The sequence below is a fragment of the Nanorana parkeri genome, unplaced genomic scaffold (genome assembly GCF_000935625.1).
Source record: "Nanorana parkeri isolate BGI_ZX_2015 unplaced genomic scaffold, ASM93562v1 scaffold125, whole genome shotgun sequence".
Classification (NCBI taxonomy): Eukaryota; Metazoa; Chordata; class Amphibia; order Anura; family Dicroglossidae; genus Nanorana; species Nanorana parkeri.
Window position 1 is genome coordinate 182,913 of NW_017306393.1, and position 13,340 is coordinate 196,252.

A 13,340-nucleotide genomic window follows, 5' to 3' on the forward strand; every position below is an offset into this window, starting at 1 on the left:
TATTCCCTTAGGGGGGGGAGCAACTATGTGCCTTTGCCCCAGTCACAGAATGTCTAGCTTCCCCACTGGCATGGGCCCCAATTTGGGCAAGAGCTCTCAACCTTCTGCCATTGCTATGATAGTGACCCAGTAAGGTGGTATAGTACTTCCTCTTTGGGCAATAGTACAGTAATGAATGGAAGGGGGTGGGGATTCTTGAACTGTAATGTTTCAGAACACTGTTATTCGTATTAAATTAGAATATTCATTGACCTAATTTGTCATCAGGCAGAGACTGGAACCCCACCAATGTCCTGTCCTTGAATGTGGGATCTTCAGTAGCTCAAGTCAACTAGGAAAGGGAGTTAAATGACCCCATCACTATTTTATAAGCTGAGTAGTTTCCCGGTCCTCTGTCATGGACCTCTGCTCACCATAGACCTTATCAGTCTTCAGCCAAAAACCAGGACCACACCAACATCCCATCCTTGAATGTGGGTTCTCCAGTAGCTCAAGTCAACTAGGAAAGAGAGTTAGAGGACCCCATCACTTTAAGCTAAGTAGTTTCCCAGGCCAAGTGGGGCCTTTCATGGACCTCTGCTCGCCATAGACTTTATCAGCCATCAGCCAGAGACTGGGACCCTACCAGTGCCCTGTCCTTGAACGTGGGATCTCCAGTAGCTCAAGTCAACTAGTAAAGAGAGTTAAAGGACCCTCACCACTATAAGCTGAGTCGTTTTGTAAGCCGAGTGGGGCCTTGTCCATGGGCCCCTGCTCACCATAGACCTTATCAGTCATCAGCCAGAACTGGAACCCAGCAATGTCCTGTCCTTGAACGTGGGATCTCCAGTAGCTCAAGTCAACTAGGAAAGAGAGTTAAAGGACCCCATCACTATAAGCTGAGTGGTTTCATAGGCCGAGTGGGGCCTTGTCCATGGGCCTCTGCTAACCATAGACCTTATCAGTCATCAGCCAGAGACTGGAACTCAACAATGTCCTGTCCTTGAACGTGGGATCTCCAGTAGCTCAAGTCAACTAGGAAAGAGAGTTAAAGGACCCCATCACTATAAGCTGAGTGGTTTCATAGGCCGAGTGGGGCCTTTTCCATGGGCCTCTGCTCACCATAGACCTTATCAGTCATCAGCCAGAAACTGGAAATCAACAATGTCCTGTCCTTGAACGTGGGATCTCCAGTAGCTCAAGTCAACTAGGAAAGAGAGTTAAAGGACCCCCATCACGAATATTCTGAGTAGTTTCCCATGCAGAACGGGGCCTCTGCCATAGACTTCTGCTCACCATAGAGTTTATCAGTCATCAGCCAGAGACTGGGACCCCACCAGTGCCCTGTCCTTGAATGGGGATCTCCAGCAAGTCAACAAGGAAAGAGATTTAAGCGACCCCTATCAATAGTTTATATGCTAAATAGTTTCCCAGCCAGAACCAGGTCCTCTGCCATGGACCTCTGCTCAACATAGACCTGTCAAATCTCATATCTTAAAGACCAGTCGAGTCCTCTCTAATAAGCAGAAAATGTATGTTTTTAACCAACAACCATCTACCCAAACATAAATAATACAGATGGTTTCTCTTTATCAATCAGCTGTGGCTCCTGAAAGGGCCAATACCAAAAAAGTTTATATATATTCTCATGAAGAGGAGAAGTTGACCCTACCATTGCCTGAACACCTAACGAATCAAACGGAAGACATTTTCTGGATGAAGAGCCATACTATACATATTGCTACAACGTTTACAAATGGATCCCTGCGTGTCCTGGTCTCCAGCTACCATGAAAGATTGCACAGCACTGATGATGGCTCACTGATTATCCTCGATCTACGCGTAGAAGACAGAGGACAATACTCAGCCGATATACACCTGACGAATAACGAACTCTATACAGAGATATATCATGTCGGCGTTTATAGTAAGTTGATGATGTTTGTAAGAGAAGAGGAAAACATTGTCAAAAAGGATGTCACCTTTTGTCATCTATAGACAGGGGCAGGGCCGGAATTCCCACAAGGCCAACCAAGGCCCGGCCCTCGGGCCAGCAGGGAGTAGAGGGGCAGCAGGGGTGTGGAATTCCTATCTCCCGATGCCTCTGACATGCAGTTATGGGCGCCGGGCGGGTAGTTGTTTTCTACATTTAGCCCGGCTTTGGGCAAGCAGAGCTCAATGTACAGCTTGTTTTGTACAAGTGATCTCAGCAACATTGTATGCAGCCTGCAGGTCTGCCATTCTCCATGGGGGGGAGGGGGGGTTGGCGGGTAGGGGGGCTCATTGAGGAACCTGGCCTTGGGACAGCAGAGAGAGTAAATCCGGCCCTGGACAGGAGGCTCACCTGTTACCTATGATGGGAGGTAGGAAGTGTACCCATGTTGTCAGGTTTGTTGCTCCACCAGGTTTACATGTATTGTCTTATGGCCGAGAAGTGGCGGCATTCCTATATTTGGGCTTTCCATGGGATTCGTTGATGGAGAGTAGAGAAGTTGGTTTTATAGAGTCCGGGGATGATTTAAAGAGAATTATGAGGCGAGTGATTTTCACTCAGCCTCATAATCTGAGCCGACCTGTGACAATGAAACTGTCACAGGTTGGCTAAGTAGATCGGGGAGTGAGTGAACACATACCGGCGCTCGCTCACTTCTCGATCCTGTCACTGCAGAGAGAGTAGACATGTGCGATTTGTACGAATTTTCCTGAAATTCGGAAGCATCCGAAATCCGAATTTCAGTTTCCGAATTATATCCGAAATTCCGTTAACGAATTTCGGATCCGAATTTCTTTGAAACAGGAATTGATATTACCCCCTGTAAATGAGGTTGAACAACATGACAAGATTTTTTTTTAAATCCGAAATACGGATCCGCTGCTGCTGAGAGTCGCATTACAATACACAGGCAGGAAATACGAAATTCCGTTAACGGAATTTCGTTCCGTTATGAACATTCGTTATATCGAAGTTAAAAAGCAAAATACCTTTGTTAATATATTGGAGTTGATTGATGGTAGTTGTTTTTTTTTATCCGAAATACGAAATTCGGATCCGGAATCCGTTAACGGAATTCGTATTTCGGATAAAAAAAACAACTACCATCAACTCCAATATATTAACAAAGTTATTTTAGCTTTTTGACTTCATCATAACGAATGTTCGTACAGTTACGAAAATGTGCCGAAACTAACTAAAATTCGTATTTCGTACGAATCCGAATTGAGTTTCGGACACGAATTACGAAATAACGGATATTCCGAAACGAAACAGAACAAATTTTTTGACGGCGCACAAGTCTAAGAGAGAGGTGACTGCCACTCACAGCTCCCTGCAGGGATTCCCCCCTCCCCTGTCTGATTCTCCAGCGCTGACTGGCGGAACGGACGGGGGAGGGGGCGGGTACAGCTGGCTTTGCCTCTAGATAGAGAGCCAGCTGCCACTCACGCAGCTGGGTGGATCCAGACAGTAATGTGGGGATCCGTCCCGGCTGTGGCGGTCTCAGTATACGGCGAGCTGTAGCTCGCTATATACTGAGCTTTGGGTGAGGATAACTATGGGGAAAAGCCCTGACCCCCATAGTTCTCCTTTAAGAGTTATTGCTCCATAGGATCCAAAGAACATAAACATTTTAGGAATTTTAATCTTTGCCCTTTACTAATTCCCATTGAACTGTCTGGTGGATTCACTTTAAGGATATTGATTGTGTATTAGTTATAAGCAAAGTTCCACACACATTGGGATAATTATATGGAGCATCCTTCACATCCCGGAGGACACTGTTGTCAGGACAAATTTCTCTTTAATTTGATTAGTTGACAAATTGTTGATTTTTTTTTTCTCTCTTCCTCTGCAGGAAAATTATACTACCTTTCCCTAGGTAAGTGTCTACTGTATTTATTCACCTTTAGGAATTGTGTTCACAAGCCTTTTGTCCTTATGGCTCAATAGCACCTTGCTCAATTGGTGACCCCGCCTCTCCCCAAGTGTTCATGATGGCTTCGTCCACACTGAAGACACTTGCTACCTCACTTGGTCTCCAATTTTGGTTGACAGTCCTAATGTTTTAAGGGCATCCATGACTTCAGAAGGCACCCTAGTAATGACTTTTCTTGACGGAAAGGACAGTTTATGATTGGGGATTAGGATGAATTTTAGGATTAGGGTTAAAGGTTAGATGGAAATTTAAGTTTATGGGTTAGGTTCAGGTTTATGGTTTAGGTTGAAGACAAAAATAAGAGTTAGGTTAAAATTTATGATTGTGGGTTTGCTTGAAGTTTAGGACTAGGGTTTAGTTAAAGTTTAAGAATAGGGGATAGGTTGAAGTGAAATATTAGGGGTTAGGTTTAGGACAATGGGTTAGATTGAAGTTTAGGACTCTGGGCTAGATTGAAGTTTAGGACTATGAGTTAGGTTGAAGTTTAGGACTATGGGTTAGGTTGAGGTTTTTAAGACTATGGGTTAGGTTGAAGTTTAGGACTATGGGTTAGGTTGAAGTTTAGGACAATGGGTTAGGTTGAAGTTTAGGACTCTGGGCTAGATTGAAGTTTAGGACTATGAGTTAGGTTGACGTTTAGGACTATGGGTTAGGTTGAAGTTTAGGACAATGGGTTAGATTGAAGTTTAGGACTCTGGGCTAGATTGAAGTTTAGGACTATGAGTTAGGTTGAAGTTTAGGACTATGGGTTAGGTTGAGGTTTTTAAGACTATGGGTTAGGTTGAAGTTTAGGACTATGGGTTAGGTTGAAGTTTAGGACAATGGGTTAGGTTGAAGTTTAGGACTCTGGGCTAGATTGAAGTTTAGGACTATGAGTTAGGTTGACGTTTAGGACTATGGGTTAGGTTGAAGTTTAGGACAATGGGTTAGATTGAAGTTTAGGACTATGGGTTAGGTTGAAGTTTAGGACTCTGGGCTAGATTGAAGTTTAGGACTCTGGGCTAGATTGAAGTTTCGGACTATGGGTTAGGTTGAAGTTTCGGACTATGGGTTAGGTTGAAGTTTAGGACTATGGGTTAGGTTGAAGTTTAGGACTATGGGTTAGGTTGAAGTTTGGGACTATGGGTAAGGTTGAAGTTTAGGACTCTGGGCTAGATATAAGTTTAGGACTCTGGGCTAGATTGAAGTTTAGGACTATGAGTTAGGTTGAAGTTTAGGAGTATGGGTTAGGTTGAAGTTTCGGACTATGGGTTAGGTTGAAGTTTCGGACTATGGGTTAGGTTGAAGTTTAGGAATATGGGTTAGGTTGAAGTTTAGGACTATGGGTTAGGTTGAAGTTTAGGACTATGGGTTAGGTTGAAGTTTGGGACTATGGGTTAGGTTGAAGTTTGGGACTATGGGTAAGGTTGAAGTTTAGGACTATGGGTTAGGTTGAAGTTTAGGACTATGAGTTAGGTTGAAGTTTGGTACGATAAGTTAGGTTGGAATTTAGGATTTGGGTTAGGTTAAAGTTTAAGAATGGTGGTTAGATTGAAGCTTAAGACTAGGGGTTATATTAAAGTTTACGATTATGGTTTAGACTGAAGTTTCAGATTAAGGGTTAGGTTAAAGTTTAAGAAATAATGGTTAGATGGAAGCTTAAAATTAGGGGGTAGATTGAAATTTAGGATCAGGGGTTAGATTGCATTTAAATATTAGGGGTTAGATTGAAATTTATGATTAGGGGTTAGGTTGAAGTTTAGAATGAGGGTGAAGTTAAAGTTTAGAATTAGGGTTAGGTTAAATTTTAGGATTAGGGGTAAGGTTGAAGCTTGAGACTATGGGCTAGGTTGAACTTCAAGATTAGGGTTTAGGTTGAAGTCAAAATAAGGGTTAGGTAGTGGTTTAAGATCAGGTGTTATATTAAAGTTTAAGATTATGGGTTAGACTGACGTTTAGGATTAGGGTTAGGTTAACATTTAAGATTAATGGTTAGATTGAAGTTTAGGATTAGGGATTAGGTTGAAGTGTAAGATTAGGGTTTAGTTTGAAGTATAGGGTTAGGTTAAAGTTTAGGATTAGGGTTGGATTAAAGTTTAAGATCAATGGTTAGATAGAAGTTTAAGATTAGGGGTTGGATTGAAGTTAAGGATTAGGGGTTAGATTGAAGTTAAGGATTAGGGGTTAGATTGAAGTTAAGGATTAGGGGTTAGATTGAAGTTAATTATCAGGGGTTAGATTGAAGTTAAGGATCAGGGGTTAGATTGAAGTTAAGGATTAGGGGTTAGATTAAAGTTTAGCATTAGAGGTTAGGTTGAAGTTTTAGATTTTGGGTTAGTTTAAAGCTTAGAATTAGGGTTAGGTTAAACTTTAGGATTAGGGGTTAGGTTGAAGTTTAAGAATAGGGGTGTAAGAGTTCTGTGCTAACTGCACATGCGCCAAGGGCTCGTCATCGCACTAACGGCAATAATTCAGCGCCAACTGCGCATGTGCCAACCCGCGCATGCGCCAACCCGCGCATGCGCCAACCCGCGCATGCGCCTGCCTCAACTTACTTATATTAACATAACCTGTCTTATCGGTTGTCTTTTAAAGGGGCGAGGGAGGTCAGTGCCACAGAAGGGGAAGACCTGATTTTTCAAATTGGTGTGAAAGAAATCGAAGCGATTGATTGGCTCACACGACGATGGATTCGATTTGCTGCAACTAAACAAGGGGGAAATATTTGCATTTTTGACCAGAGTTATTCTAACCGACTGTCCAGCTTAAAGGACGGCTCTCTAACCATAAAATCAGTAGCCAAGAGAGATGAAGGCATCTACAGAGCACAAATGTTTTCACATAATGGGATGATCTTGGAGCAGCAGTTCCTGGTCAGCATTCAAGGTACGTGCAGCAATATCTTTACTATTACATCCTGATTTTATTTGATCACCTTTTCTGGTTATTCCCCGAATATAAATATATGAATGCGGTCCGCAAGTCTTATGATAAATGGCTGGTGTGTCAATGAAAGAACCCTTCCTTTGGGAAATTTCATTGACAGTGTCACGGATCGGGGCTCACGGGTATGAACTGGAGTCAGGTATGTGGACCCTTTCTACTACACTGGCAGGGACACTTATAGAAAAGGGTCCAAGCAGTGAAGGCTGATGACTGCCAGAGCTGGAGTACAAGCAGGGGAACTGAGACAGTGGAAGACAGAATAGGCTGGTAAGACAAGGTAAAGGGCAGGGTGCTGCAATGCTAGGTAGGTGGCATGGGGTCCCCCAGGATGTGGAATCTAAGGGACAGCCGGTGTTCGCCAGAGCTCCTGATGGTGGAGATGGGCTTGCCTGCGTGCTGACCCCAGGTCCCAATCCCTAGGTCCACCCAACTCACCTAACTCATACAGGGTACGAATCAAAGGTTGAGGAAAGGCTGAAGACTGAGACTTCCAGGGACAAAGCAAAGCACAGGGCAGACTGTAGACAGGGATTTCCAAGGACAAAGCAAAGCACAGGGCAGACTGTAGACAGGGATTTCCAAGGACAAAGCAAAGCACAGGACAGACTGTAGACAGGGATATCCAAGGACAAAGCAAAGCACTGGGCAGACTGTAGACAGGGATATCCAAGGACAAAGCAAAGCACAGGGCAGGCTGTAGATAGGGATTTCCAAGGACAAAGCAAAGCACAGGACAGACTGTAGACAGGGATATCCAAGGACAAAGCAAAGCACAGGGCAGGCTGTAGATAGGGATTTCCAAGGACAAAGCAAAGCACAGGGCAGACTGTAGACAGGGATATCCAAAGACAAGCCAAAGGTTTGGTACATGGCAAACTTCCAGGAATTCAGGTTCAATCACAAGTGGGGGGCTCTGCATCTAGCTTGTCAAAGCGTTGCTCGGGCAGTGTGCCGTTCGCTGCCCTGGGTTTAAATAGAGACAGGAAGAGGGAGGATCCACAGGATTGGCCACAAGCGGACTGCACTGATTGGCCGAGAAGCTGCATAAGAAACAACAGGAGAGGTCCGGCGACGCCTAAAGCTGCCAGACTGGTGCAAGAGTGAGTCAGGTTCAGAGCACATGCCTGGAGGACTACAAGCAACAGCACAGCCCTGCATGCCTGCAGAACCAGGGGTAAGAGGTATGTGTATACTTGTAGAACTATAAGTAACAGCTCAGCTGCAAGTCTGCAGCTGAACTGTGACAGACAGGAGTATCTGGGATTCTTGAATTTTGAACACTCAGGTCTCTGAATTTGGCAGACATTCAACAGGGGCTTGCTATAAAAGTACAGCAACATTTTTTTTAAGTGGATTTCATGGAACTGTGAGCAATATATAAGGCTCCTACATGCCCTTGTGGGTCAAGTTATAAGCAGTTTGCAGGGCCTTTTGATCTGTGTATATCTATATATACTTTTTTTGTATGCAAAAAAAGACAAAAACTAATGCTCTTGATATATTTCCTTTTCTTGTCAAATGTATTGTGATCTAATACCGCCTTATGCCCACTGGATGGAGCTGCAGAGCATAGGAAATAAATACTTCTCTTTACAGGTTGAATGTAATACTGTTATATGGCCACTAGATGGAGCTGATGAGCATTGAAAATAAATGCTTGGCCTCATTTCCATGCAAATTGGAAAACAAGGTGATAATTCCTCATTTTAGGATAGCAGGCAGAGCAGTGAAAGACGTTCCCTCTTGCCCATGGGCCAATTGTGTAATCAGAAGCGCTCACTACCCTGAAATGTCTTTGTAGGATGGTGATATTTAGGTAGAGCTGGTCAATCTGCTTGAACACTAATCTTCCCTTTTGGCGAAGGCCGCATGGGCCAGTGCCTGGGCAGTGGTCACATTACCGGCCACTGAAGGGTGCCTACAACAGGGGATTCTTTAGGTTATATGAAGGGGTGCAACTAGAAATCACAGGGCCCCATGGCAAAATGTTGTATGGGGCCCCTTTGATCTCTAGTTACACCCCCTGCAGAGCCCAATTGAGGTCCTACACAGCCCACCTGAAGGTGAACCTGCAGAGCCCACCATAGACTATCTAAGGTGAGCTCTGCAGGGTCACCCTCAGGTGGGCTGGTCACACTCCTTACCTGTCCGCCTCCTCTTCCTCCACCATTGGTGATGAGCCTCACCTCCTCCCCCGTCGCCGGGCCCCGCTTCCTCCTCTGATGCAAACCCCGGGCCCCGCCGCCTCCTCTGATGCCGCTGCTGGCTCTCACTGGCTCAGCAGCGGCAGTGGAGAGGAACGCGCCGCTGCACAGATCACTGACAGCGGCGTGTTACTCTTCACAGCCGCCAGTGACAGCCAGCAGCGTGAGATGCCATAGCGACCCAGGCGGCCCGCAAGCAATCAGCAATGTCCTGGCTGAGCCCCCCTATGCCCCGGGCCCCATAGCGGCCGTCCTGGGTCGCTATGGTGATTGTTACGCCACTGGTTATATAGATTAATGGACTCTGTTAGCATTCTAAGGGAGGATAGGTTCTGTTCCTTATTAGACAACAGATCTGCTTAGAGTGCTCCCATGTTCCTTGGCTCCACCTAGTGGCAGTGATGCCCGGCGACTGCTTTATCAATTAGCTTTTATCTGCGGCTATGACTGTAGCTAAATGTAACAATTGTATCTGACTTAAGATATATTTAAGTTATAATTTGGTGTATATTTTCCTTAGAATATTAATCCTCAAATGTTTTCTTGTCATAAATCTCATTGCAGACAATCACACGCTATCGTATATATTGGGTGGAGTTGCTGTTGTTGTGTTCCTGGTACTCGTCATTTATTTGACGGTATGCTATTGCCGTGTGATTCGAAAACCCCCCATGTAAGTTGATTTCTCTTATTTTCTAACCATAAATCTTCTTTCCTGTGATTGTCATCCATTGAATTTGGTTGCTATTCGTGTGTTTATAGTAAAATATTAATAACCACGTTTTGGGTTTTTTGACCCCTTGCCTTGAGCTGATCAATTTTTTGCCAATACACTGAATGAGTTTAAGGACAAATTCACTTTTAGTAATGTTGTCCATAAAATAATCCCCCCATCCCCCTGAGTACTGCCCACTTGATAATCTACCTAGCTTCCTCCCCATACCAATGTTCTTCACTGTGAGGGCCCCACCCAGAGCCGCTCAGGAAAATGCCCTCCTTCCCCAAGGACCTCCTCTTAATGCACATTCAGATGAGTCGTACTCTGCTGGACAAGTGGAGGCCGACATGAGTATAGGTTAGTGAATGTGGTGAAAATTCACTTTGCAAAGTATTCCCAATCATGTGCAAGTAAAATAAAAACGAAGCATTATGTTTGCCTGCACGTGATTGGACGATGAAAGCCGGCTGCACGTTAGCCAGTGGGGAGAGCAGAGGGTGGGGGGGAAGATTGGAGGGCAGTAGGTAGGGGGTAGGGAGAAGGTTGGAGGGCGATAGGTGGGGGGACCTATGTGCAGACACTTCACTTTGCCTCGAATAGACACGTTCCCAATCTACAAACGAGCATATCAAGCCTTGTATTTTCGATCTCCCTTACACATAATGGTAACACTAAGTAAACCTTCTCTGCTCTGATGGTGAGTGAGCTCCAGTTATCCCTCTCTTATGAGATTGTCACATGTCTCTGTACCTCTGCTTGCCTCAATATATTTCAATGTAGTGCGGATTCTACTGCTAACCTTTTGTTATTTCTGTTTGTAGGGAAAAAGTGCCAACACAAGAGGTAAGAAATGAGTTAGTAACTATAACTGGTAAAGTGCAGGGTGCAGTGTTCAGATTACAATACCATACAAAGGATTAGAAGGATCCTGTTCCTGAGAGCTTACACTCTACATCAGGGGTGCCCACAAGGTCGATCGCGATCTACCAGTCGATCACTGGTAGATCGCCATGTCCTCTCCTCCCGCCGCTTCTCAGGATCCCCGCTGCTCTCCCCAGCGGGGATCCGAGAAGAAGTGAAGGAACCGGCGGCGGGGGAGGGCGGAGGACAGAGCCGCTGTCACTAACTAAGGCAGAGCAGTGAGGAGAGAGAGAGACGCTGGGCCAGGATCTGACAGCCGGCGCCTCTCTCTCCCCTCACTGCTCGTCAGTTCTGTCACAGCGGCTCCGCCCCCCCCCCCGCGGCTCGTAGTATCAGGGGGAGCAGGGGGATCCAGAGAAGTGGCAGCCCCCCTGTGCGTGGACGAGCGGCAGAGGATCGGTACATGTCACCAGTATGTACCAATCCTCTGTGTGGGACAAACACTGGAGCGATCGGCTGATCACTCCAGTGTTTGTAAATAACTGGGGACACATAGTACTATGTGTCCCCAGTTATATATGAATGAACAGGATGTGATTTACATCACGTCCTGTTCATGCATGAGTTTCTCAATGGGGAGAAGCACTCTGTACAGAGGCTCCTCCCCATTCAGAAACAGCTTGATAGTAAAATATTTTCTTAATGAATGGGAAGCCTCTGTGCTTTCCATTCATTTAGAATAGAGGCTGCAGAAAAAGAGATTGAGGACTTTGTGTCCTCAATTTCTTTTTCTATTTTAAAAGGGAAATATCAGGGGGCTTTTTAGACCCCTAATATTTCCCCGAAGCCCCCCCAAGAGTAAAAAAAAAAAAAAATAATAAAATTTAAAAAAAATAAATAATAAAAAAAAAATAAAAAATAGAAAAAAAATAAATTAAAAAAACGTTTTTTTTCTTGCCTCAGGCGCAAAAGGAGCTGGCTACGGCTATGCTCCCGTGGTGCTCGTGCGGCTGCCGGCTGAATGTGTCAGACGCTGCAGATGGAAAGGTGCAGGACACCCCCATGTGCAACGTCGGCCACACGAGCACCGCGGGAGGACAGGACGCCGGGACCTGTAATGTACTGGAATGCACTGGAATGTAAGCAGGCCGACTCCCTGCGTTCCGGTGCGGGAGGGTGTGTGGAGCTGTATTGAAGTCAATGGCATCGCCCACAGTGCGATCACCCGCACTCGGAACGCAGGCACATTAGTGCCCGCATTCCGGTCCAGTGCGATCTGCAAAAATAGTGCTCGCAGCATTTTTGCAGATCGCACTGGACTGGAACACCGGCACTAATGCAGGTGATCGCACTGTGGGCGAGGGGCCTGCCTGCGCAGCCCACGCCTCCTCCCGCCCCTGAATGCAAAGGTGAGTTTTCAGGGATCGCCTAAAGGCAAACAGAGTTGGGGATAGCCGGATAGGTTGTAGTAAGGAGTTCCAGAGGATGGGTGAGGTTCTGGAGAAGTCTTGGAGATGAGAATGGGAGGAGGTGATGAGGGAGTCTCACATACTTAGAAGGAGGCCCAGCTGAAAAGGGGGCTACGCTTGCACCACTTGTCCGACTTCCCTGGAGGTGGAGACAGTAGGCGTACGGACACCGGGAATCACGAGTGCTTATGCAGTGGCTCATGCAGGTTCGGTACCGGGGGTTGAGTGGAATGACCTGGAGGTGACGGGCGGAACTGGCAGCAGACTGAGCAGTCTAGCGAGGCTTTAGCTGGAACTGGCTGGCGGAGCATTGGCGTCAAGGTAGCAGAGCCTGAATGGAGCCACTGGAAGATCAGGATCGGGGTCACAAGCCGGGGTCATACACGGAGGGTCAGGTCTGGAGATGTAGTGCCAAATCAGTAGATGCGGCGGAAACAAGCCAGAGTCAAACACAGGAGAGACCGATGCCAAATCGCAAGTCAGGAACATAAGCCAGAGTCAGACATGGGTCAGCAGAATCACAGGATATGGTGACAGGAAGACCAGTAGGCAACGGGTTCAGTACTGACACTGATTTTATAGTCCATTGGGCGCCAATGAGCAGACGTGCGTGTTCTTGCAGGAATTCACACATTAAACATCTGTGGGCAACGTCAACACGTTAGCACATATTTCCGTGCGTATGTTCGCACGCACGATTTCCTGCATGCACATGCCCACCATTTAGAACAGCGGTCGCCAACCTTTCGGACCTCATGGACCACTAAATTCATAATTTTAAATCCCGCGGACCACTAATATGAATTTAAAAAAAATATTTTTATATTCTCATATTTTTGTTTCCTCGTATATAAATGTATTCTCCTATGTGTGTGTGTATGTATGTATATGTGTATATACACACACACATAGGAGAATACATTTATATACGAGGAAACAAAAATATGAGAATATATCTATATATATATATACATACATAGGTGCGGGTGTACCTGCAGGAGTGGCAGTGCTGCTGGAGGGAGGGAGCGGTGCCGCCCGCCCTGGGCCAGTAATAATATTAATTGTTTCCCCCCCCTATTGAATCTGCTACTGGCCCTGCCAGCGGCGCCCGGGGAACATGCCCCCCCTAGTTCAGCACTGCCCCCATCCACCCCCGTGCCTCCCCTTCCCCCACACTGAGCCACTATTACCTGGCTTCTCCCACTTCTTCCATGTTCCACAGCCTGCTCAGTCCGGCTACTGACGAGATGCC

At 45.9% G+C, this 13,340-nt stretch overlaps 1 protein-coding gene across 1 annotated transcript in view; it reads left to right on the top strand.

Moving 5' to 3' along the window:
- The window catches only part of LOC108784711, a 23,357-nt gene extending 14,610 nt beyond the window's left edge, over window positions 1–8,747 (top strand). Inside the window, exons 5-7 of the mRNA XM_018553591.1 lie at window positions 3,831–3,854; window positions 6,486–6,776; window positions 8,701–8,747. Of these exons, the coding sequence (XP_018409093.1) occupies window positions 3,831–3,854; window positions 6,486–6,776; window positions 8,701–8,747 (362 nt within the window). The remainder of the gene's footprint in view (window positions 1–3,830; window positions 3,855–6,485; window positions 6,777–8,700) is intronic.
- Window positions 8,748–13,340: the final 4,593 nt, after the last annotated feature.